The 26,623-nt window shown below is 40.1% G+C and overlaps 2 protein-coding genes across 7 annotated transcripts in view; one reads left to right on the forward strand and one right to left on the reverse strand.

The window, feature by feature from the left end:
- The window catches only part of LOC137200861 (myosin-11-like), a 43,394-nt gene extending 33,011 nt beyond the window's left edge, over positions 1-10,383 (forward strand). For 3 of the 4 annotated variants that reach the window (XM_067615543.1, XM_067615545.1, XM_067615544.1), the window contains 10 exons: positions 358-570; positions 645-857; positions 1,012-1,173; positions 1,469-1,597; positions 1,894-1,982; positions 3,122-3,245; positions 3,986-4,194; positions 5,451-5,559; positions 5,927-6,099; positions 7,959-10,383. In XM_067615543.1, coding sequence (XP_067471644.1) covers positions 358-570; positions 645-857; positions 1,012-1,173; positions 1,469-1,597; positions 1,894-1,982; positions 3,122-3,245; positions 3,986-4,194; positions 5,451-5,559; positions 5,927-6,099; positions 7,959-8,181 — 1,644 coding nt within the window. In that variant the 3' untranslated portion in view covers positions 8,182-10,383. Of the gene's footprint in view, positions 1-357; positions 571-644; positions 858-1,011; positions 1,174-1,468; positions 1,598-1,893; positions 1,983-3,121; positions 3,246-3,985; positions 4,195-5,450; positions 5,560-5,926; positions 6,100-7,691 lie in introns of all 4 variants that reach the window. The other variant, XM_067615547.1, reaches the window with a different exon arrangement.
- Positions 10,384-10,529: 146 nt separating this feature from the next.
- On the reverse strand, positions 10,530-25,200 carry LOC137200874 (nuclear distribution protein nudE homolog 1-B-like). Of its 3 annotated transcripts, none has more exons than XR_010932086.1 (10): positions 25,001-25,200; positions 24,173-24,324; positions 23,159-23,312; positions 20,875-21,023; positions 18,586-18,722; positions 17,121-17,390; positions 16,353-16,438; positions 15,298-15,443; positions 14,143-14,282; positions 10,530-14,005 (listed from the first exon to the last, which is right to left on the reverse strand). XR_010932086.1 is itself a non-coding variant. In XM_067615571.1 (9 exons), exons 2-9 carry the CDS (start codon positions 24,256-24,258, stop codon positions 14,234-14,236), a joined length of 1,077 nt encoding a protein of 358 aa, XP_067471672.1. In that variant the 5' UTR covers positions 24,259-24,324; positions 25,001-25,200; the 3' UTR covers positions 10,530-14,233. The 3 variants fall into 3 exon arrangements, 1 of the variants encoding a protein (XP_067471672.1); XR_010932085.1 differs by having other exon boundaries at positions 10,530-11,760; positions 11,861-14,282; XM_067615571.1 differs by having other exon boundaries at positions 10,530-14,282.
- Between the last annotated feature and the right edge of the window lie 1,423 nt (positions 25,201-26,623).

Raw genomic sequence — 26,623 nt, forward strand, 5'->3', positions numbered from 1 at the left:
CGTTAAATAAACAGCCAGTGAGTTAGAGATCACGCAGCTGCTTTGGGTTTCAAAAATGTCCTTTTTGTGTTTTTTTTAAGTGACATTTTGCAGGTGAACCACACTTTGTTGGTTGAAAACATCAATATTTTGTTAATTCTGAGGCTGAAGAGAGTCTGTCTAAATCCTGTCCAGACCTTCCTGCCACAACACAAAATATGGGGGGTCATGTGTTGATGGGAAACAGTGTGAACTGATATATTTATATTCCATGAGAGAAGTTTAAAAAGCTCCACAAAACATCTTCTCATTGTGAATAACTTCCTGTTCATTTCATTTCTAACGTCCTGTGATCTTCTTCATCATGGTATTCGTCAGATGCTGGCGGAGGAACGCGCCGTGTCCTCCAAGTTTGCAGAGGAGCGGGATCGAGCGGAGGCGGAGGCGAGGGAGAAGGAGACGCGGGTGTTAGCTCTGGCCAGAGCGCTGGAGGAGAACCAGGATGCTCTGGAGGAGGCGGAGAAGACCATGAAGGCCCTGAAGGCTGACATGGAGGACCTCATCAGCTCCAAGGACGACGTGGGAAAGAGCGTAAGAAATCGCTTCCTGAGGTGACGTTGATTAGAGAGTTTGACATGTCTGATCATCTTTCCGTCCTTCATCAGGTCCACGACCTGGAGAAGGCGAAGCGAGGCCTGGAGGGCATCGTGGAGGAGATGAGGACCCAGATGGAGGAGCTGGAGGACGAGCTGCAGGTCGCTGAGGACGCCAAGCTGCGTCTGGAGGTCAACAGTCAGGCTCTGAAAGCCCAGCATGAGAGGGAGCTGCAGGCCCGAGACGAGATGGGCGAGGAGAAGAGGAAGCAGCTCCTCAAACAGGTGGAGTACAACCTACTGCTGCCAGTCCTTATATCTTTAAGATCTCCTTATGCTTTGATGTTGTTATTTTTCTAACAGCTCTCATCCTCCTTTAATTAGTTCATTAGTTTTCATAGTTTATCTGCTCAAGTTAAAATCATTCTCTCTCTGTCAGGTGCGTGAGCTGGAGGCGGAGCTGGAGGAGGAGAAGAAGCAGCGAGGTCAGGCGTCAGCTGGGAAGAAGAAGCTGGAGGGGGAGCTGAAGGACATGGAGGACCAGCTGGAGGCCACCAACAGGGGGCGCGACGAGGCGGTCAAGCAGCTCCGCAAGATCCAGGTATTTATTCAATTATGTTATATACTTATTTTTATTAGTATTACTTTTGCCTGATGTCATGATAACATGGTGAATGTATTGAAACTAGAAGATTCTAGTAAGAAGTCTGATTGTTTTCTGATCAGTTTCTGCTTGACGTGTTAATTTAATTGTTTGCTGCTAATACAAACAGTCCAGTGGGTTTAATATTATATATTATATTTTGTCCCAACACCAAGTTCATTTTGAGACCTTTGAGACCAACATCAGAGTTACTCAGCGTTAGCTACATGACGCCCCTCTGCTGTCCTCACAGGGCCAGGTGAAGGAGTTCCAGAGGGACCTGGAGGACTCGCGTGCAGCCCAGAAGGAGGTCCTCGTCTCAGCCAGGGAGTCTGAGCGCAAAAACAAGACCATGGAGGCCGACGTGGTCCAGCTGCATGAGGTGAGGACGTCATCACGTGTCACCAACATCTTTAGAGCTTCTCGTGGGGTTTAAACAGTCCAACAGGGTGATTTTTGTTCAAAAAACATGAAATATATCACTTTAAAAACCTCTGAAGCTCTTAGTGTTATCAGATTATTCCTTATATGCTGCAAACTATGATTTAATAAATCTTTAAAAACAGCTCACATATAGTTTGATTTCCAGCTGAATCATCAATGACAACTTTGATTGTTTTTTAACATCATGTTGATTTGTTGTTGTTTTTGACCTTTTCCCTCCGTCCGTCTGTCCAGATGTTGGCAGCAGCTGAGAGAGCTCGTAAGCAGGCGGAGACGGAGAGAGACGAGCTGTCTGAAGAACTGACCAGTAACTCCTCGGGGAAGTAGGTGTCCTGTTAACACTGTTAGTATCTATTCACAGTCATTAGAGAGGAGATTAGTTAATGGGTGGAAGAAGAAGATGTTAGTGATGAGAAGAAATGAAGCATTTCATCAAACATCACCTTCACTTGTCGCCACAGATGAGACTTTTTACTCTACTGGGGACTATTAATGTTTACTGTTAGTTTTTAATGTCATGGATTACAGTAAATAAAGGGGAGGATGTGTCCTGAAGGTGGCACTAGAGAACCAGGGCCGTATTCACTAACCCCTCTTCTCATCTCTCAGTTTCTACATCCTCGCCTCCTCTCCTCGCGTCTTAGTCCCTCCCACCTGAGATGTGAACGGAGGAGTCGAGGAAACAGACATTTAACAAAACGAGACGCCTTCGAGACTAACGAGACAAAATAGAAGAGCCCTATGTATCTTATCTTAACACTAGGAGTCCTCAATTATAGTGACTATTTTACCAGGTGATCCATTGATGGCCATGAAATCCGTTGTTGCAGTTGGTGATTATTTACACAAAAGTGTGAATTAGTGTGATGTATAATGCTGACAGACGCAGTTATAAGTCCATCCTTGTGTAAACCATTACTGCTGGTGTTATTCTTTCCAAATCCTTAATCCTGCCATCAAAATATAATATAAAAGTCATTATTGTGATTATTTTACCAAAAGATCCTGATGTGAGGGGGCACATTACCTGCAGGTGTCAGTCACTCAAGAGGTTTGTGAAGTTATGAATGACACGTCTCTTATTTTTAGTTTTAGTCTCCAAACTCGGCCTGTTAGGAGCAACTTTTAGCCCGAGGATGTTGCCTGAGTATCTCTTATAAAAATGTACGGATATCCAGCCAGTAGTTGTTGAGATATCTGACGTTTCAAGAATTTTGGATTTTTATCACCTTGTTAGGATGTTAGTTATGTTAAATGTTTTGTTGTTGCTACAGACTTCAGATTGTAAAATTGTGCAGAATGAAAGTTTTGCGACACTAATAGTACAATTCAGTCTCACTCCCACATATCTATCTCCCACAGATGATTCTGAAGTTATTCATTATTTAATTTCATGTATGTTCTGATAATCCTGTGAAACAGTAAGATTTTCTTCTCATGTTCACTCTCGTCTTCTGTTCAGGTCCCTGATGTCTGATGAGAAGCGTCGTCTGGACTCTAAGATCGGCCAGCTGGAGGAGGAGCTGGAGGAGGAGCAGGCCAACGCCGAGAGCCTCAACGACCGTCTGAGGAAGAGCCAGCAGCTGGTGGGTTCAGGGTCCAGAGGGGACCGGAGCAGGGTCGACGTGGACTAGACGAGACTCTGATTTGACTAGAGAAGCCTCAGAGGGAACAAGGGAGGTTTAGAGGGGACTAGATTATAGGTTTTAGATAGTTATATGAAAAAAAGGTATGCTATATTTAAACATCTATATTGTTAAAGCAATAACTACTTTATAATAGATAATATAACTAGTTATACTATAATATAGTTACTAGTATTCTGTATGATTGATGCTTGATTCTAGCATCTGATTAGTAGAATATTAACTGGTATTAAAAATATTTGTATATACGTATGTATATGTATATAATATATGTTTTTACCCCATAAACATGCAGAGAATGAGGGTTTTTTTGCCCTGAGTAGTGTCTGCAGTCGACTCAGATCAGTATATCAACATTTTTATCAACTCTGATCTTCTTTCATCTGGATTTTACTAGTCGGACGGTGAGACGACACAGATGATTATTAGTAAGAAAATCAACCTGAAAACTGTAAAAGTGAGGAGAACAAAATAAGAATTAGAAAAGTGAATCATCAAGCTCATGAAAACAGGAAGAGAAATTAGATTCTGATATAAAAACACTCAAAAATGATCTTTTCTTGGACACATATTTGTCATATAACGAGACTAACTGGTACTAGCTACTCGCCCTTCTCTGACTGTTTCTTCCTCTTTTTTCTTAATTTTTGTCTTCCCCCGTCCGGACTCCTGCTCTGCAGGTGGATCAGCTGAGTGCAGATCTGGCAGCGGAGAGATCCGCCTCTCAGATGCGGGAGGGATCCAGGCAGCAGCTGGAGAGACAAAACCGAGAGCTGAAGGTCAAACTGCAGGAGGTCGAAGGTCAGGGACGCTCCAAACTCAAATCCTCCATCGCCGCCCTGGAGGCCAAACTGAGAGAGGCGGAGGAGCAGCTGGAGTTCGAGAGCAGGTAATGATGGGAAATGGAGTTCAGTTCCACATCACATGACAAGTAGAGCAAAGAGACTTTATCAAAATACTGTAAGATGCATTGAAACACAGAGAACAGATGCATTTTACAGCTGGATGCTGTTGGTTAGTAATTTAAAAATCTGTTTGACATATAAAATTAGACATAGACTGACTACATATATTATAATACAACATTTTGATCTAAATATACTCCAGATAATAAAGATATTTAAAGATTTCAGAGGTTTTATTATTTGTCACAGTGGGACAATCCCTCAGGCTGTGCTAAAAGGCTAATGTGAAAAATAAGAATTAGAGAAAACAAATATAAAGGATACAAATTAAAAGATAAAAAATTATAAATATATGTAAAATGTACATTTGTCACAATTGTAAGGTAAAATATATAATAAAATATTGTACATGCTTGAGTGTCAATATGCAAACGATTCTCTGAAGTCAGAGTTCATCATCCTGATGAGTCTCTCTCTTAGCTAACGCATGCTAACGTATGCTAACGTATGCTAACGTGGCTCTTCGCTTCCCTCACTCACGACTTTTCCTCACGTCTTAGCTCCACAGTTGGGAGGTCGTTCTTCTAACTTCGGTGTGTTCATGAGCGTTGAAGTCATAATGTGGAAACAAAGACGCTACAAAGACGATGTAGAACGTTGCTTTACCTGACTTGTTATCAGAGCTAATGCTAATAAATAACCGATCTAACTAATCTAGGTCACTCTACATGGACTACAACTACCGGTTACAGCCTAATACCATATTACAAATTACATGAGCAAAAAATTGATCTGCAATATGTGAATTAATAAAATGCCATCAACCAAACATTTACTTTCGTCCGCCATGTTTCTGCGTACTGTATATGACGTCAAATTCGGCAAGACGTACCAAAATTTTCACCGACTTTCCAAATTGTTCCGACTTGTAGGGGCGTTCACGTGAAACTAATTTTTCTGATTATTTTGACACCACATGAACGCCACAAAAGACACGAGGACGGACGAATTTACTTCACCAAACGGGACGCCAATTTTTTTTTCTTAGGATGGCGATGGAATGACCCGACCTACTCTGCCTCACCCTGCCTCTGATTGGCTAGTACTCGTTGCCGTCATTGGTTAGGTCGGTTAGGTTTAGGCAGACTAAAAATCTGACTATTAAATCTGATTTGGCTTCAGAATAACAGTCACTGTTTTGTTCTGTACATTAACATTTATGATGACTTTTATTTTGTAGAGAGCGTCAGACCAACGGCAAGAATCTGCGTCAGAAAGAGAAGAAACTGAAGGATTTAACCATCCAGATGGAGGACGAGAGGAAGCAGGCACAGCAATACAAAGACCAGGTAACACGCTGCACTCCGATCCTGACCTCAGTAATCACAGTAATGACAGAAAGTGATCGATTAGAGCTGCAATAATTAGCTGATTCATTGATCAGTGATTAATCTGCAACTATTTTGATAATTAAATAATCATTTTTTAGGCAAAAATGCCAAAAATGTGCCTCTTAAAACTGATGGTTTCATATTTTTCTTTGTCGAATATGATGGTGAACTGAGTATCTTTGGGACATTTCAGAGACAAAACAATTAATCAAGAAAATAATTGGTAGATTAATCAATAATCTCCAAATAGCTGCCAAAACAAAGGCGATACCTGACATAACTCACCGTGCTTCCGGTCATAAACATGTAAATTAACTTTGTGCAGGCGGACAAGAGCAACTTGCGGGTGAAGCAGCTGAAGCATCAGCTGGAGGAGGCGGAGGAGGAGGCGCAGCGCATGGCGGCGGGCCGCAGGAAACTGCAGAGGGAGCTGGACGAGTCGAGCGAGGCCAACGACGCCCTCAACAGGGAGGTGTCTTCACTCAGGAGCAAACTGAGGTAACTGCCCCCCCCCCACCGTACCCACCTGTTGGTTCAGTCATCAGGGAATCTGCAGGACTAAAAAAGCATTAATTCAGTTTCCTCAAATAAAAAAAGACCTTAGAAGTTCTTACATGCTGCAACAAGACGTCCTCCATCTGTAAACACAGTGAGACAGCATTAGTGCTGCAGGAAGCTGCTTAATCAGACCTGCAGCAAACAGTCACTACTGCAGCTACAGCAGCAGGAAACATCCTCTAATAACGGACAGATACAACTTAAATTAACTTAAATATTTTATTTGTAACTGGTTAATCGTTTAAAATTGGTTAACTGATGAATTACATCACTAAGAATTATTTATTATTTGAAATTTAAGCTGAGGACAAACCACTTCAGATGCACCGTCTCGTTTTCAAGACAAAAAAACAAAAAATAAACAAAAAAACAATTCTAATAATGATGAAAAGAACACAAAACAACCAGCAGGTGTCTCACAAAATCCCAAACTCCTACAGACCAAACAAAACTGGCCACAAACTAAAGGATACAAATAATAAAAGATGAAGATAAATACAGTCAAAAACAAAAACAAGCTCATCTGAAGTAAACAAGCAAAGAAGTCGTCTCGGTCTGATGAAGCTTCTTTATAGCTGCAAATTACTGACAAAATAGTGAAGTTATATAAATGTTAATATATTCATGTAATTAATAAATAATTTTAGTTCTTATCGTCTCTGCTGGTTCCATCATTGTTTGATTGTAAAACTGTGAAAAAGGTATTAAACTGTATTCAATGTGGTGTTTAAAAAGTCTCACATGTCATTTGGTGAAACCTGGAATTATGTATTTAACAATAATTCAAAACCTTCTCTGGTTCCAGCTTATCTGATGTGAAGTTTTCCTGCTTTTAAGTCGTATTTTTTTTGATTTTGGACTGTTGTTTGGATAAAATGAGACATTTGAAACCGTCCAATCGGGCTCTGAGAAACTGTGAAAGGCATTTTTACTATAATATTAATTTTATAGACTGAACAGTTAATTGGTTAGAAAAATAATGAAAAAAGAACCAATAAAAGATTAACTGATCATGAGAATAATCGTTAGTTGCAGCCGTAGATTAGAAATGTATGGAAGATGAAGCAAGTCACAAAAATAAATGCTACTAAAAAAAAATAAAAAAAAAAATCACATCATCAAATTAACTATTCAGTTACAGTATCCTCTGAAGGTGTAATCCTAGGATTACAGGATTCTTAAAATTAGTTTAATATATCACCATTTTCTTAAAAAAAAATGTATTTGGTGCATTACCTAATCCATTTAACACCTATCAATTTAATTTTCAAATTCAAAAGAGAAAAGTAGTAAAATTCTCTAAAATCTCCCTCTGGGACAATAAAAATTGTGTATTTTGAAGACAGAACGGCAGATCTTGAAATTAATCTGTTAGAAAATATTAAATTATTTGAGTCTCCTGCAGTTTTACAATAATAAAAATGACACTCGTCCCTGAATCTTTGTTATAGTATCTATGAGATCATTTGTGATTTTAAATTTCCTTTCCCTCCTTTCATGTCTGGCTGCTCTTGTTTCACACTTGTCCTCAGACACCTCTGATCTGCAAACTGTCCTCACGGCTTCGGGGTCAAATTCTCCTTCACTTCAGCTTCCTGTTCGCCATCTTAACCCCTCCCAGTTCAAACCTGCTTATCAAGATTTCAGGGGCTTTAACTTCTTTTTAAAAAATATAATCTCGCTTTATAAACAAACCACCAAGTGCCCCCCCGCTCTCAGTCCTTCCTCTGTCCTTCGTCTCCTTCTGACCCTCCTCTTCCTCCTCTTTCTCTTCCTCCTGGTGTGTCGGGTGTTCCCAGGCGTGGCGGGGAGGCGGGCTACAGCAGTCCCAGTCCTCGGAGCGGCGGCGGCATCAGGAGCTTGGGGCTGGGAGGAGGAGGAGGAAGCGTCGGCCGGAGGAGCGCCATCAGGGAGAACTCAGTGGAGTTCCAGGAGGAGGAGCCTCCGTCCCCGTCTCCTCCCACCTGCGCCTCCCCCGTGGACCCCCGCGGGGAGGTCTACACCTGCTCCCCCGACGAGTAGAGGGACCAGACGCCACGTTTAAATTGGATTTCACCCGAGCGTGCCTCCACAGAGCAGCATGTCTGTTCCAGAAAATATTTGTAAAAATTCAAATTTTGACGTAATTTCAACCTCTAAATGTTTCTGAAAACAGAAACACAAGAGGATGTTTTAACAACACTGAGGATTTTTGTTGAAATTAAAATTTATTTTGGCCTTTGAGTAATTAAAAAAAAGAAAAAAGAGAAAAAAAAAAACAACCAAAAAAGAAAAAATCTCCCAATAAAACAATACAGTAGAAAACACACAGCTGACCGCATCGACCCTCCGTACGAAATACAAACCTGTCTGACAAAACTTTTATACAATTTCATTAAATTATTTTTTAAAAACATTTTAAACGTACAAAGCTTGTAAAATCAATCCCCAAACATTTTATTAATTTATTAATAATTTGTTTTCCAAGCAAATATAACAAACATTTGCTGTTTATTCCAGATTCTCAAATGTGAAGATTTGATGCTTTTTGTTGTCAAATATGAAACTAAACTGATGTTCAGATGAAACAAACAATTTGAAATCACACCTTGAACATTTGCTTTCTGACATTTTATAGACAAAACGAGAAAATAATTTACAGATTAATCAATAATTTGTAGCCCTGATGAAGTAAATTTTTTTCTTCTTCTTCAATATCCACATTCTTCTGAAGTTAGTGTTCCTCATTTTAAACAACTTTTATGTGAGTCGTCAGGTTTGCCTTTGTTTCAGAGATACAGATCCCATGATCCTCAGCAGCAGCGTTTCAACAAACCACACTTTGTAGCAGCAATCAGGAACAAAATATTGATCCAAAAAATGATTTGATTCAAACCTCGACGTTAATCAAAGCTCTACAAACATCAGCCGTCATCGTCATGGCAACTGCTTCATTTGTTTCAATGAGGCAAAATCTCAAGTGTTCAAGCTCTAACACACAGTTACATGATATTATTTATCAAATGAATGAACCAATCCGTCATTACTCTGTTTAGTTCATTTAAATCTAAATTATTATTATAGTTTCAGCGGATTGTTTTATTGTATTTCTATTTTATCGGATTGTTGGAGAGAAATATTGGCAGCTTCAATCCAAAAATACTAGTTTACCTAAAAAAACTCAAACCAAAACCAAACTTTTCTCTGTTGCATCATTTCTTCCCTCCTCTCTGCAGCTCTACTAGGTGACGGATATTTTACTCTCCTTTGGTTTTATCTCCCCCCTTTTAAAAATAAATAAAAACATTGTTTTTAAAAAATTAACAAAACTCAGTTCAAGAGGTCAAAGTTACATCTGAACCTGACTGGACAGAAGAATGAAATTTTGTATATATACTTTAGTAAATGGTGCCGTTAAACAGGACATTTATACCATCATGGCGAGTATTTTAGTGCCGTTAAACGGTTTCTGTTTGAACTCAAACAATGATCTTTCCCTGAATCTAACTGAGGGGTTTTTGTGCCAAATTTGAACCCAAACATAGAAAAGATCACCTGCAAGCAAAATGCAAAAGCAGGCATATTAATTCTGTACCAAACAGACTATTGACGACAGGAATCTGCATCAATAGCTGCTTCCTGTTTGAAACCGAACCTAAAATTAATTTACAAGATAACGATCAGTTGACGGAGTCGAACGGAAGAAAGATTGGTTTATACGTCTTTAATCATTGGACTTACCGACACGTTATTAAACCGATATATTTTTATATTTATAGATTCCAGATTATTTATTTGGGGGAAATAAAACCTCATTATTTAAATAAATAAAGAGAAATATTTAACTAGCAAACACAAGAAAATATGGATTTTAAGTCCTCAAACAAGGATAATAATTCAGCATGATTATTTTCACGTTTAATTTCAACATATTAATATTTATTTATATTCCAGGTAGTTTAAATGATTCCTATATAAAAAGTCAAACTTGGCTTTTCTTTACACACATCCTCAGAGGGTTTTTTTTTGTTTATTTGGAGACTGAATGTAAAACTATATTTGTAACCCAACTGTTGTATATTCATTCTTGAGATTGAACAGTGTGATTTAAACACAACACATACGGTAAAACTCATGAATATTTTATAGATGGAAGATATTAGCTGACTTGTGATGACTGCTGTGACGCAGGACTTTCTGCTTTGTGAACCAATGAAGTGCTATTAAACCTCTACCCAAACCTCACAGCTGTGTCCAGTTTCCTTTCAAAAAGAAATAAAAATCAATAAGAGGTTGTTTTTTTTTTTTACATTTCAAGTTTTATTGCTTTTTGAGAAGCATCATAAGCAGCACTGAAGGTAAAAACAACAAACAGGTCTTAGCACTTAGTATGTGAGCATGCAAATACTTTAATAGAGTCACATAAACAAAACAAAAAAAAACACCATTTCCCGCTTCTGCTTTCTCACACTGACCTTTGACCTTTACTGTAAAGTGTGCTGCTGCTACAGCTGCTTTGCACTCGCCCTGAGCAGCTCCTACCACGACCTACATATTTAACCTACGTTAGTGATCCTAAAGTAGAGGTACAGTATTCAACACTACAAGTCAACCTATTACATACTTTTCTCTTTTTAACATAAAACACAAGTAGCCTTCACTGAAGTATTCATATCTCCTCATTAACATGAGGAGTTTCCATTTTCACTCCTGCAAAGACAGAAGTGGAGCTCTGCAGAGGGCTTTATTTATTTTAAAGAACGCCTCCCGCAGTCTGAAAGTGCCTGATCTACTAGACGGCTACGCTGACGGTGCAACAATGGAACGAGACTATAAGTATAAGCTTCTGCTAGCAGCGCTTTAAACGATGAAGCTGAAGATTTTCTATATTATTCTTATTGTCAACAGATCTCATGTGCAAAACCAAACCAATAATAAACTGATCTACTAACAAGTATTGTGTGTGTATCAAAGCCTGATATATATTATTTATTCCTCCGTTGTCGTTCCAGAAACTATTAAAAACACGTCAGTGAGTCAAACCGCTGCACTGGGTGACATGTTCCTTCATCATGAAGAGTTCAGTCACGTTAGTTTGTTTAGAAACGGCTCCAAACACTAATAACAGCATCATGTTTTCAGTCTCTGGAGAGTAGTTCTCTGTACGGCAGACACTACTGAGCATGTGCAGGAAGCCTTTACTGTTTACAGCTTCACTAGCTTGTTGTCACAACCTCTGGACTTTGTGCTTAGGTTCTTTCCACTGCACATAGTTTCACTCCTTTATCAATTACCTGTCAGAAGATCTAAAAATATACATTTTTACTTTAACATCACACTGATTTGTGAATCAGGAATATATTCTGTAGTGTTTATGTCCAGAACCGTAAGTGCTACATGTACCAAATTTGAAGTGCATGATCATCTCATCTGCACATGTACGCCAAGTTTTGCACTTTCATTACTTGTCAGAAGATATAAAATTACAGTTTTTCCGTAAAAATTGCAGTAAGATTTTAACAAGTTTTAACATTTCTTTATATCTCAGGAACAGAAGGTCATAGTGACACGGGACAAAGACCAGTGTGTTCAGCGTATAGGAACCCCCCCCCCCCCCCCCCCCTACTAGGAGTTGATTTCAGTCTGTATCACTGACCATTCAGGATTATAAAATGAAGTCCTACAGAGACGTCATACAGTTTGGGAGGAGCCAGACAGACACAGGAGACTATAAAAGCTGACATACAGATTCAGCTCATTGGAGCTTTGTCCACCACACTGATCTCATCTTTCCCAACACGGTGCAGTAAACCTTTGACACGAGAGGCATTGTCAGCAAAATAAATGACCTCAGACAGGACCTGCCAATTATTTTCCAGTTGTTGGACACTGCTGTCACCCTAGAATACAGTACAGATGTTGTACATAATGGTAACTTTGCTCAAGTTTGGCCAAAAAGAAAAAGTCCCACTTACACTCGACTTCACTGACATCATCTCTCTCCATGTTGCATGCACCCGAGGACCCAAACACCCACATGATGTGGTCCAGATATGGTCTGCAAGACCTTGTTGGGTGAAAACCAAGTATGTGTCTGGACCGCGTCTGGTCAATGTGTGAAACAGTCAGTGGTCGTGTCCATAATGTGACTTTCTGGATAATAAATTTTCATCTGTAATTTTCTGTACTGGTCCCAGTAATATTTGCTGGTAAAGTGCAGTGAAGTAGCATCAAAACATAAATACATGCAGCTGCAAGAACAATACTTTACACTCATATCTTGAGATGTTTGATTTGAAAGAGAACTTATTTTAATTCTAATTATCTGTTCTTTCATCTGTTTCACTCTGCAGACGTCTCTCGTTTTTCACTCTCAAGTGTTTAATCAGTGATGGATATTTCTGGTGCTTGAAGTCTCCCTCTGATGCGTCTATGAGCCTTTTTTCTGCCTCTTTCCTGGTCAGGAATTACGGAGGCTGCGGTGGAAATTACAAATGAAATATCTGACAGCATTCTGTGTGTGAATTCAGGAGGCTTATCTCCACCCGGTTACTGCAGTTAGTCAAATCAAGCGCACCTGCAGAGCAGCCGCCCCTCACTAAACGGATATAACAGCTACACGAGTCTCCTGTTTTACCTGCAAGACTCGTGTTTTAACGCTCGTTTGTGACGTGAAAACCTCTACAACAGAGAAATAAAAAGCTGACGTCCTGTTATCAGTTCAGTTATAAAATCCAAACGCACCGCTGAGCATCGATCACACTGGACGGTAGAGGAGGAGACGCAAAGTCTGTTTAAACAGGAGTTTAGCTGACTTCTCTGCATTTAACACCACAGCTGAGAGCAGGAAACAGTCTGCTGTCCTCTGATTCCATCATCTTATGCTAATTAATTCTTAAAGTGTAATAGCCAATGAGGAAACTCCGACACTGCCGCCCAACCAATGGTGTAACTATAAAAACACACACTAACATACATTTACATTCACACTCAAACGTGACACTTGTTAGTAGATCAGTTCATCGATGGTTTGGCTCTGCACGTGAGATTTGTTGAATATGAAAAATATAGATAATCGCCTGCTTTTTCCTTTAAATTCATCTTACAGCCTTGACAGTAGTGAAGCCAGAAATGTGAAGTTTGTCCTGAGGGTGGCGCTGCGGGAAAGGTCATGTGTTCATTCAGTCAGATACCAACAGCAGCTTTTAAACTTCCAGTTGAACTTCTGCTTCTATCATCAGGGACGTAGAGGCAGCGACGCTTCCTCTCGCACTGTACTCAGTCGTGTCGGGAGGAAAAGCAACAATACATCCAGCTACATGTAGTCACCTTTAAAAAAACACTAAATTTCCTCATTCAGAGTCAAAATAAACAACTGCCAGAGTGAGAGTGAATCATACAGTAAATGGTTCTGTAAAACCACAAATATCAGCTAAAAAGAGGCAAAAGATCTCAGCAGTGATAAATGTCTGTGCCTTTGTTACGACAAACAACCATCCATTCACATTTGATTCATCGTTTGTATACAAAAAAATATCAATTAAGGCAGCTGTACATGCAGTACCGCTGATGGGCACAAGGTGTAGGCTGGGTCTGGATTTAAAAAGTGCCAATTTTTCTTTCAAATACAAAGTAGTAGTTAGTAAATTGTTCCATTCAACATTATGCTCTAGATAAGTCTGTCATAGTGGTAAAAAAAAAAACAGTGTTTCATTAAAAACATTAAGGCTTGCAGAGGTGTGTTTAAAAGTGTTTTCTTGATTGGCAGATCATATTCAGTCGAGGTGTTTGCTGCTTTTCTTGACGAGACATGCAGCTCGAGGCCAGTAGTTAGTTCAAGCTAAGTGCTGAAGTGCTGAAAGGAGTCCTGTTAATAAACAAACAAAACACTCTGACAGACATCCCAAAGTATCCACAGTACGATATATCATCTATGATGGCTGGTGTCCTGAAGAGGCGGGGGGGGGGAGTCTGAAACCACCTGTGTGATGTGCGACTCGGTACCGTTACGTGTGAGAGATCCGGACTGGACGGACGGGAAGGACCGAGTGGCTCGGAGGAGGGTTAAGGATCGAGGTTGGAGGCGTTTTCACCTTCAGAGTAGCAGCTTGGGTCCGGCTCCAAAGTCTAACCTCTTGACCAGCCTGTAAAATACAACAAACACACTTAGAGGGTGGGATCTCCATCATGATGCAAGTTCAATTAAAGTGTGGTGTGCGCTTATTTTGAAAGTTTGATTGACATGTGTACTGTCAGGTGTGTAGAGACAATAAGTAACTGCAGCTGGACACAGAAAAATACTCATATATTTGAATGGAGAGTGTGAGCGAACCCACACCTTTTTGAACATTTACTGCTTCCACATAGTTTTAGATACAGACTTCATTTGAGCTTTAAATGAGTGATGAGACTTTGACCTACAAATCTTGAATTTACATGTTTTTTCTATCTTTTATTATTTTTGAGATATTAGAGTGTGAGTTTTAAAGTCTTTTCTTGCTCCTCCTGTGATTTTATAATGAGTGTGTATTGCAGAATGTTTCACAGCACTGAGGGAGTGACATCACCAGGAGCAGTTGGAGAGGAGGATTTTAGAGAACACTTCTTGTGAAATATCCTCATAAATCCCATGACTTTGGCCAAATCTCACATTAAAAATCATATTTTAGTAGGAAATTTTGTGGCGAATCGATTGATACAGGTTTGAAAGTGGTCAGACTTATAGTTTAGATGTCAGAAGCCTCGATTGGACACAAAGTTCATGCCTCCCCATTGTTTTACATTGTAAGAGTGATGTGGCCCTGCAACTTTCAGGGCTTATAAAAGTTATTACAAAGTTTTTAACAACTTTTTATTCAGCATAGTGTCATAAGTCATCTATTAGAGTTTGAAGCCGATACCATTAACGCCCTCGGAGGAGATAGAGTTTGTTCGAGGGCCAAAATTGGGTCTTATTTTGAAAGGCTAATTGTGGACTTCCTGTTGGATTTAGGTCAGGGGTGTCAGTGTGTGATTTGTAGGTCTTGATGAGACGAATAATTGAGTTTTGGTTTGATCTCTCTATGACATTCCTACGGGCCGTGGCGGCCATTTTAGTTACATACATACTCCTGTTTTACAGTAGTCCTGCAACTGTAATTGCAAGCTCTGTCAGCTTACCCCTTGTTGTAGAGGCCGTTAGTAGGATGCGTGTCTGAGGAGCTGTTCTGGCCTGCCGCCGCCCCCTGTCCACCCACGTGGCCTCTGCGGTTAGCGGTCTGCTCGTGGACGTAATCCCGACATGACGCCAGCTTGGACTCCAGATTCTACGAGAAGTGAAGAAAACAGTTCAAATCCTTCTGTAAACTTTCAGCTTCAGATCGGTTTTCTACCAAAGCAACAACACCAGCAACACCACGAGGAAAAGAAAACGTCTAAACGAATCTAAACTGCTCCAGTAAATTGTAGTCTGACTGTTCAGAATAGATGTTTCTGTTATGATGAGGTGCAGGTATTAGATCATAAACTAAAGTACTGGACAAATTAAAATCTTGACTTGATGATGGCGCTAGATGAAACATGAATATCTGTACAAAACTTCATGGTGATCCAATCAACAGTTGTTGAGATATTTCACTAAAAGCCACAAATGTGAACCTCATGGTGGCGCTGGAGGAGAAGTCAGAGGATCATCAAAATCAGCAGGATTCATCATCATCATCATCATCGTCGTCAATGTCTGAACAAGATATTTAGTCCATAAGTTCAATAGTTGAGATATTTTAGTCTGGCGCAGTAAACAGCCAGAGACAAATAATCCATAACTGACACTGAAGTTTCAGTTAAGAAGTATTAACTGTAGTTGTTAATGTGTTGTGTCCAGTAGTGGAGCAGCACATGAAGTGCAGATGTTTCGACCCCTGAAGTTATTTTTAGTAAATGTTTCCAAACCCTGCAGTCTGGGCACAGGCTGAGTCTTTGTTTGAGTTGTCAGCACTGTGAAAACACTGTCAAATGTACTTATTACTATAATTATCCACTGTGTGTTTTGTGTTTGTTTGTTCTCTATTTGTTCTTAAAAAAAAAAAAAAAAAAATCAATAAACTCTTGAGTTCCAGAGAGGAAGAAGTAAAAACCAGAGGCACCCTGCAGCGTCTCATGATGATAAGTCATCCGTTAATAGAAGCAGCGAGGGTGAACCGGTCGATTCAACAAACATGGAGTGTGCTTCTTACCCCGACTTTCCTCAGCAGCTCTCCAACGATGTTCAGAGCCGAGATCCTCGCCGACGTGGTGAGAGGAGTCCCCGAGAGGCTTTCACCTGCAGATAACGTGTAAATCTGGATTAAAAATCATTATTTAGACCCTCTGCAGCTGTTTACTGTTTGTTTGCTTGAGAAGAATTTTCCGTAGACTGTGTTGAAATGTCCTCTGGCAGCAGGAAACACTATAACTTTTGTAGACTTGGAAGCATAAAATCTGAGTGAAAATCAGTTTTAAATGAAACAACATTTTAGGTAATAAAAGGTCTTTAAAAAAAAGCCTTATTGACCAAGTTCCCAAAACTATGTTTGTTCAGGTCACTGAGCAAGAAACTGAGAAATCATCTGTGACAAGTGAAGTGAAATGTTTATGTATAATGAGGTTTTTAGTGATAGTATTGGTGTGAAACATTTGATGTATTGTGTTGTGGTTACTAAACTAAACTGAAGACAGCGATGCTCAGTTGCATCATGCATATTTTCTGTACTGTGAAATGCTGAAAGCTCTTGGTAACAGGCTGGATACCTCAAGTACTGATGACCTACATTTTAATAAAAAAACTCTTTATTCTAGTTGGAGTGTGACAGGAAGTGAGGAGGATAGTTAGTTCAAGGTTATAACTGTGTTCATAGGCTACGGCTGAGTGTTCCCAGGTCCTGGGGGTTGGGATACTCTTATGCAGATTTCAAAACACACATGAAGCACAAACTGGTTGGGTCTGGATCAGCTGATGGACTGACCTCTGCTGATGGAGGGCGCTGGCGTGGTGAAGGACTCGGCGGCGGCGGCTGGAGGTCTGGAGGGCGTGGCGGCAGGGGGGACGGGCTGGTTAGAGGACGAAGACGTGGTTTTGTCTTCTGTTCTTTTGTCTGAAGGGGTGAGGGGTGGGGTGGGCAAACCCGCCGAAGAGGAGGAGGAGGAGGATGAAGGCTCTTTGGTTGAACTGCTGAGGGACGGTTTCCTGTCTTGTACCTGCTGCTTCTGCTGCACCGCCAGCTCCTGTCTCAGGTCTGTCACACACATGAAGGACGACAGTTACAGATGTGCAAAACAGACTTAAAAGTGGTGCAACAGCTGTCACCTTCACCCGCTGAGTTCATGATTGATCTGAATTCATACTTATACATAAGCTGCAAAATACAGAACCAATAGTGTTTAGACAACAACTAAAGTCTACAGATATATCAGGCTTTAGATACGCCAGAGTTACGCCAGACTTTTAATTTGACGGCCATTATGGTTGTTAATATTCCAGCCATATAGAACAACTATCGACATGTGTTTAAACAGCCATAAATAGCCTCCATTTAAACAACACAAAAACACAAACACTATGATCCAACAAATGTATTTTAGTCAGCAGAATGAACTCTTCACAAACTGAGCATATAGACTAAAACAATAAATAAAACTAATAGCCTTGCTGTTGTTAATTAAATGCAGCCTGCAGCTCCGCCACCACCTCCACCTGCCGCTCTCTCCCCGAGCCCGCCTCTCACCGAGGCTGGGGAAGAGTTAAACCAGCTGCATCATGTGTCAGGAACCAAACATATAATAATATGTTAGTTTCAAGCCCTGTAAGCTGCTGTAACTGTCATGCACCCTGCTATAAGTTAAACGTTTCCCTACTGATCAATTACATGTCATTTAACCGTGGAGCTCCGGGCTGCTCCGTTAGTTTCACTGTGCAAACGCTGGATGTAACGTTACCTGAGAGAAAACACGGTAAGACTTTTCAGAGTTGTGTTAACTGATGTCGAGCCTCAGTGCAGGACTGTTGACTCTTGCCATGCTTAATCACAGCTGACCAAACACTCAATGAATCTCTCAATGTCTTAACAGTGGAAGCAAAACCAAACTTTAGCATAATGTAAGTTTGTATTTAAGTTGTCTTGGCAACATATCTTACAGGCCACAGAATATTAGGCTATTTAATTTCAAGTTATTTATTTGGCAATCTGCATATTTCCCACTGGACATTTCAGCCGTTGATATTTTCATCTGCTAGACAACTACACGTGACGGACAACTACCTGCAGGAAGCCGGCATATACCAGCTAACTTAAACCCTGCGATACACACGATACTTGTTAGTAGATCAGTTCGTTGTTGGTTTGGCTCTGCACATGAGATCTGTTGACAATAAAGTAAAATACAGAAAAATCAGCAGCCTTATTTGACAGACAGAACATCACTCAGCTCTACCTCTGGCCTCGTCCTTCAGTCTCTGGACGGACTCTAAGAGATTCTCCTTCTCGTCCAGTTCGCTCTCCAGGAAGGCGTTCCTCTCTATAACCTGGTTCATCCTCTGCTCAAAGTCCTCCAGTGACATGATGGTCGCTCTGAAACACACACACGACACAGTATCAGTGAGGCTGAGGAGACTCGAGGGAACATCTTCAGGCTCAATCAACAGGTGTCTTTCAAAGTTAAAATTAGAACAAACAAACTTTTCACAGCAAATGGAAAACACAGTAAGTTTTGTTTAACAGTCTGTCTCATTTCTGTTTTTTTTTTTTTTTACCTCCATTTAATTTTGCAAACATGGCTGATATTTACAGTCATAACAATTTCAGTTATAATCCTACAGATTTGAATGTAATCAAACCCCAGTTTTGATACTATTCATGTTTTTTTAATGGATTTACACTCAGTAGTTACTCTGTTTATGTTGTTTTCATTGTTAGTGGTGGAGGCTGCTGTTCCTGCACTGGATTCAAACTGCCTTCACACACATGTGACTCAGTAAAACTATGCAGCATGTAATCCAGTGTTATTGTTTGTAATTTCACCTCTTTAATATCAGCCTCACTGTTTACTGTCAACACGGAGTCAGAGCTGTATCGAGTTACTGCTGATGCTAACCCATCAGTTTCTACTGCTGCTGCTGGTTCACATTAAAAAACAACTGGTGAAACACAACAATAGTCGACAAAACAAGACAATCTTTCAGTCTTTTTTTTGGCATTTTTGACAGTAGATTTAAATACTACAGGAAATAATAGAGGAAGAAGAAGAAGAGCAGCAGCATGTCAGCAAGATAATCAACTCCTTAACGCTGTGACTGACTGAGTTCTTTATCATTATCAGAAATACATCAGAGGAGCGACTGGTGTTTTGTCACAACTGCTGTTTGTGGGGCCAGTTTCACAGAGATATTTTAGATCTTTAGGTCTGTGGATAAGCAGAAGTGAAGAGCAACAGGTGTCCTTCAAAGTTTAAAACAAGCGTACTTTTCATAGCGAAGGGAAAACACAGTAAGGCAGCCTGCCTCACTTCTGTTTTTACCTCTATTAAGGTTTTGCAAACATATCTAAAACGTGTTTAATCAGACTGTCAAAGCCTCGTGGATTTCTTCAATTCATGAGTACAAAATTTTCCCTCAACTTCTTTAAAGTTATAATCCTCAAGAGTTTAATGAAATCCATTTATGGTTTTGTAATTACCTCTCTTTATAGTCGTTTTAAGTGTACGTGGCGGAGTCCGCAATTCTTTCTTCAAATTGCTTTCACAAACTCTCACAGTAATGAGCTCTGCCTCATTAAGAAGCCACAGCACCACAGGTCTGCACTGAGATTTAATGCTACTGGAGGTTTCTGTATTCTTGGGGCAGGAGCAACAACATAAACACAGGAAGAAGGTCCTGAAGAAGCTCCATCTGTTCATCCCAACATGCAGAGCACACCTGGCTACAGGAGCCGTTTAGCTCAAACTTGAAAAGTACGTCTTGTGCTTCATTCAGATTTAAGTCGGATCAGGTTCCCACCACAAATGGACTCCATATTTCATCTCTGACCACATCCTCAAAGGGTCTCGGTGTGGTTGTTTTGGTCTGAGTATGATTGCTGTGTTCAGATCTGTCCAAACAAATCGTACTAAAGGAGGAAAATGAACCAGAGTCTCATTCAACCAAAACACACAGAGCAGGTCTGAGAACGTCCTTATTTTAAGAACCAGACAGCTTTGTGCGATGGATGAATTTAAACGTCTATCTGAAGTCTGATTATTAGTCTCATCAGGATCAAGATCAAGTATGAAACCAGCCTCAGGACTGAAATCTTAAGAATTAGCATTTTAATGCGTTAAAGGACCAGTGTGTAGAATTTAGTGTCATCTAGTGAAACAGACTTGGCAGAAATGGAATATAATATTCATAAATATGTTTTAATTAGTGTATAATCACCTGAAAATAAGATCCATTGTGTTTTCGTTAGCTTGGAATGAGCTCTTTATATCTACAGAGGGAGCGGGTCTACTTCCACGGAGCCCGCCATGTTTCTACAGTAGCCCAGAACAGACAAACCAAACACTGACTCTAGAGAGAACCACCGTAGGTTCTCCTACATGCTTGGAAGGGGAGGAGGAGGGATATTCAGTTAGTTGTGATCTGCAACCTCACTGCTAGATGCCTCTAAATCCTACACTCGTCCTTTAAGTGACTTTCTACCAACTCAGTTTGCGGATGTGTGTGTGTGTGTGTGTGTGCCCTCTGACCTCTTGGTCCTCTCCAGGTCATCGTTGGCCTGCTCCAGCTCTCGGATGTATTTGTGAAGCTGGTCTCTGATGGCCGTGGTCTCGGCCAGGTCGCCCTCCAGGTTGGAGATCTGTCGGTAGGCCTCGGAGTGCTGCGTCTCGTACTTCTCCTGACAGGAGGCAGAAGGCGGCGTCAGTGGAAGACAGAACAACATACAGAATAGAAAGAAGAAAGGTGCAGGAAGGCAGAAGAGAGAGAAAGTCTCTGACTAATAACTGAACACATGAGCTTAACATCCCTCAGAGATTCAAGAGGATGAATTTCAACTTCAAAGCGTTACTCCTGAAGCGGTATGTGGAAGTGGAATCATTTAAATATCCCAAACCTTTGAGGCAATTTAGTTAAACCAAAAAAAGATCCAGTGATTAAAAGAATAGCCAGCATCCACAAGAGAAATAGGTACAGCAAAGAACACACGGATTACTATGTCAGAGGCTGTGGAATCCTTTAACTTTATCACATGGTGAGAGCGGCATATTTGTACTTTTTTTTTGCCTTATAGTGGCAAACATCCGGTGTAGAGAGCCTGCAGGAGGCAGTGTGAAGCTCCCAGCTGCATGTGGCAGGAACAGAGGACAGGTATGACACTGTGTCAAGCTTCAGCATGCTTTCACTAAATTCCAAGAAGTCTCTGCATACTGGTCATGCATGTTGTCTCGGCTGAAGCCCTCTTCCTGCTCTGAGAGGGACAACAAGCCTTTTCAACGTCAGTAGTTTCTTATTCACTGTGTGCATGTATATGAACTGGATTTTAACGTTGTGAATGAGTCGGTTCTTCCTGTTAGACCTCAGACCTGGCACCAATAACTTAAACAGTTCATATCTAAAATCTATCCGTTTATTCAGCTTTTACTTTTTGCTGTAAATCACTGAAGTGTTGTTAGATGCTGTTAAATCTCAAGTGTCAAGCTGTGTGTTGTAAATATTATAAATGAATCCTGGTAAAAGTTTCAGTGCTTCTAGCATGTGCATGGATACTTTCCATGCACATACTGCTTCCTATCATCGATTTCATCATGTTGCATTAAATATATCTCAGAAGTTATGGTTCCTTCACCTTGTAATGGGCTCATAGTTGTTTAATAAATTTAACTTGTTGGCTGTTTCACGTTATTTATAGTGACATGACTTTCTAAAGAGAGGAAGACTGAGCTGACACCTTAAGGAAGAGCTTCTTCATATACAGCTGTTTGAGAGCAGCAGCCAGCAGCTGAATCATCAAGGTTTGTTTATGTTCACACAGGCCAGCGTGATGGAGGCCTCCGCACACTTAAACTTTACCTCTGACCAACATACCACAGCACAACTAAATTATTAACTGTTCTGCAAGATTAACTATAATGAATCTTCAATGTAAGCAGTGATAATAAAATGTTACATTTACAGAAAGAGTCTGAAATATGCAGTTTGTCTCTGTGTTTTTTAATTAAAATTTGTTTTTGTTTTTTTTGGGGGTTTATTTTTGTAATAGAGCCGCTGCCCCTCACGACGCCTGAGCACATCTGTTTTGTGATCTCAGCCGAAGGAAAAACTAATAATTTCTCTTTACGGGGAGAACCGGGAGGTGAATGAACTATGACATAACATGATTTATGGGAAGTACTGCCGTCCCCTCCAGACACAGACCAAGCAAGAGTCATCAGCTGCCTTTTCTTGCCTTGAATCAATCCTCTGTGAAAGTGTGTAACTGGCTGTGTGTGTGTGTGTGTGTGTGTTCAGACAAGAGCACCAGTGAAGCCTATTCACCAGAGGCAAATGGGAGCCATAAAAGCCAATGTACCATCAGCTGATGATGAATATGGAAATCCCCAGTCAAATCCACTTTAACGGGTGGTCAGTTAGTTGAATGCTATTAAAATGACCGTAGTCATCTCTGATAACGTAGCTTTATGCTCCGGTGTGGGATATGAAACCTTGTTGAGACAATGACTTGTATTATAGATGCTTCTCAAAGCCTTCATGGTGGGTTGAGAGGAAACACTGCGAGACTAGTACATCTATCTTGGTTCACTGGGACAGAACTGCTTTATTCCTCAATTATTCAAGCATCCACGGTGTGATGTGTTGTCTTCAATGACTGCAGGACAGTTTCATCTGCATCTGTTTTTTGCTTCATATCTCTACATCACCTCAAGTGGTAGTTTCCTGCTTTTCAGTGCATTGAAATGTCTTGTTTAGAAAGCTGGGATGAGGGATATTAAAATTCTTTTGCCAGTATCTGATAACTGTTAACGTCCTCTGTACCTTGTAGTTTTCCAGCTCCATGCGGAGGCGGTTGTTGGCAGCGAGGAGCTCGCGGTTTCGTGCCTCACACTGTTTCAGCTCCGTCTCCAGCTCCACCTCATAGTCCCGACTCATCTGCTGGAACTCCTGCAGCTCCTCCTGGGCTTCCTCCGCGCTGCTCACACACACAGAAAAACATAGGAGTAGAAGTCACATGATACCTTGGGACATTTTAACAACAAGTCAGTTTGAACTAGTTTGCCTCACAACACATCTCTCTCACTTTAAGACCAAAATAACTACACAAAGATGCTGCCTGAGAGGTTTGCTAAAATTAATCTAATCCAGACCTGTTTGGATAAACAACATAACTTGATTATTTTCCCACCAAACCACAGGATTCACTGGGAATTATGGGTTTAACACAAGAATTTAAACATCGCAAAAATATGTTTAAAAAGGAAACCACCAAAAGGTTCACAATTATTTTTCTTGCAGGAGTGTCTGCACACTCAGATTTAAACAAACTGAAATGCAGAGCAGTGAAAAGGTATTCATTATTTTCCTGCATTCATTACCAAACCTCAGAAGTAATGAAAGATGATTTTCTTTTCATGCAATCACAAGCAATTATCCTGCCTGCACAAGCTGTCAACCTGTTCACACGAGACATTAGATCCAACTTGTGCACACAAGATAAATAAATATCATCTTTCAGGATTTGAGGGTTTCTGTAATTTGCATGAAAAGTAGGGAAAACACATCCAAAAAATATGACACACTAGAGCATGTCAGCAGTAAAGTCAGCTAAAAGAGGCGAAAAATACTTATATAGCAAAAGAAAACACCTCAGGCAAATGTCTGATATTTTAGTTACATCCATTTCTAAAATCCCAGATAAAATATACTCTCATCTCATGATACAGAGTCAATATTATGTGTACAAAGTAAGTCCGGGTCATCACTTTAGGAACCAGCTGTGAAAACGGAGTCTTGTCTGATAATGAGAAGTTAAACAGAGGAGAGGGGGCTCACCTCTGCTGGTGCCTGGCAGCTTGTTCCTTCCAGTACTCCAGCTCTTCCTCCAGGGACCCAAACTCTGGAGGCTCCGGATCCCCCATCTCCAGCCCGGCCCCGGTGGGGAGACAGACTCCTCGGTCACAAACCACCAACACTGACCTGCGGGACTGTTAAAACGAGACGGTTAGACAGTAGAAACTCCATTTAGAAATCAGGCAATTTATCGTTAACGTTACACCGGTTAATGGCTAATCTTAATTTATCATAAAACATAATTTCAGACGATTTATTGGGATTTTCATGTATATTCGGCGAAGGAGTAAACCATTAAGAAACACTATATTTAAAGTAATATTTGCTTACATAGGGAAGATAACGGAAATTCAGCCCAATCCCATCCAGTCTCAACCTCACAGTTACAATAAATAATGTTTTTTTTAATATAATAATTATATGCGGAACTGAGAGTTATATTTTATCGGTTTGTAAAATATGTTTAACTTAATTCATGTTTGATAACTTCTGAAATTAATTAGATACAAGACTTTTTGGGAGTCTGGCCACGTCAAGCTGAACTAAAAACGGGAACTGAGTTGAAACAAAAAACAACCGTTAACTTATAACGGGTATTTCAGGATATACCGTCGTGTGGTTTATCGTTACTAACACCTGCTTTTATTGACATTAAAGGGAATTAGCTCAAAGTATTAACAACAAAACTACAACCAAGTGAGAGGAATGTTCTTAGCTTGTATATGAAAACAAGTTAGCTAGTCCAGCTAACGGAGTCTAGCCTTAACCATTTAAACCCCAGCTGACATAAACACCGCTGCTATAACTTACGTTCAAGCTTCGTTCGACGCGATTTTAACGGCCAGATACTTTTTCTAAATCCTCCTCGTGTGCTGTTAGTTTTACCGACAAAGTTTGCCGGTTAAACGTTGAGCCGAAACGATGAAAGAAAACTATTAGCCGACTCGCTCGAAGTTGGAACCCACAAAGTTGTTGCTGCCTTGGGAAGACGTCGAACAATACATGTTGCCGTTCATATTGTCCAGACGAACTAACCAATCACAAGTTAGATGGCAGCCTCGTCACCTGTTGCTATTGGTCAGTAATCTGTCAATCAATTAGTGATGGGCGGGATCGGGGATCGTTGTCCAATCAGAGTGGTGATATCAGTGGGAGAAAGGAGGGGTGGGGGGGTATCTGCATAATCTGCACAGTCTAGACGTTTTGATGGATTACCAGCACGGATGTATTATAAGAGCATCCATGATTATAAGAGGCCGGTGCTGCCTTCTGGTGCTGTCGGAAAGATAAGACAACAACAACAAAAACAATAATGATAATGTATTATTATTTTATTACTTTATTTATATAGCACTTTTCAAATGTGTGCACATCATTGGCAAAAGATTATTTTTTTTAAGTAACAAGATCTGGTGTGAGTCTGGTTTGCAGTGGTGACTAAATACACTCACAGAGCACTTTATTAGGAACACCTGTGCAGTCTAATGTAGAGGCTCTGCCATAAATTCTACTTTTAGAAAGCTTAGACAGTTTCAGTTTTCAGCTCTGTTGATGGGGCGGATATCATATTAGGAACATAAAGTAGAATTATCACCTCTCTGACAACGTCAACAAAAACTGAAAATGTATAAGCTTCTTAAAAGTAGAATTTATGACAGAGCTGTTGTATTGGATTGCATTAGATTGCACAGGTGTTCCTAATAAAGTGCTCTGTGAGTGTATATTTAGTATAATTAGTAAAAATTTGAGATGAACTTTTCTTCAGTTATTTCTGTTTTATGCTACTTTATACTTAACTACTTTTCAAAGCAGTGAAGTATTACTACAGCTGTTACTAATTACTTTTCAGATGAATATTTTACTCACTAAACATCCCTTTCTTTCATGCAAAATATGATGATTTGTTACTATTTCTTCTACTTTTTTCCTTATACAGGACACAGGCTTCCATAGACAATAAAAAAATTAAATAAAAACTGTTCTTCTTCTCCTGAGTTGTGTTCTGTGACTGCTGGGACAACCTAATACTCACATACAAAGTACCATATGCTTCTGGTTCTGGAGCTTTCAACCACATCTCACAGTCTTCCTCGGTGGATGGAGTTTGCTCATGTAGACAGCTCAGTTTGGAGGGAATTTCACATTCAGCTAAAGCCAAATAGTTTATCCAGATCATATGTTTGTAAGTATTGCAACACAAATATGCAAGAAACTGGTACTGTTGCTGATATCTTTATAATTGATTATCAAGAATAAAAAGAACGTGAACCTCAAACTCTTGGTGATGTTCACGAAAGTAATAAATTCCCTTTCATGTGTTCTTAAATGTGCTTCTATTTAGTTTTTAATAAGCCCAACCACAGACAATATTGAGTTAACTGACCATGCATTGAATACTCCCACCTCCGTTGATGTAAAAACAAACATTTAATT

Source organism: Thunnus thynnus, chromosome 17 (genome assembly GCF_963924715.1).
Source record: "Thunnus thynnus chromosome 17, fThuThy2.1, whole genome shotgun sequence".
Taxonomy (NCBI): domain Eukaryota; kingdom Metazoa; phylum Chordata; class Actinopteri; order Scombriformes; family Scombridae; genus Thunnus; species Thunnus thynnus.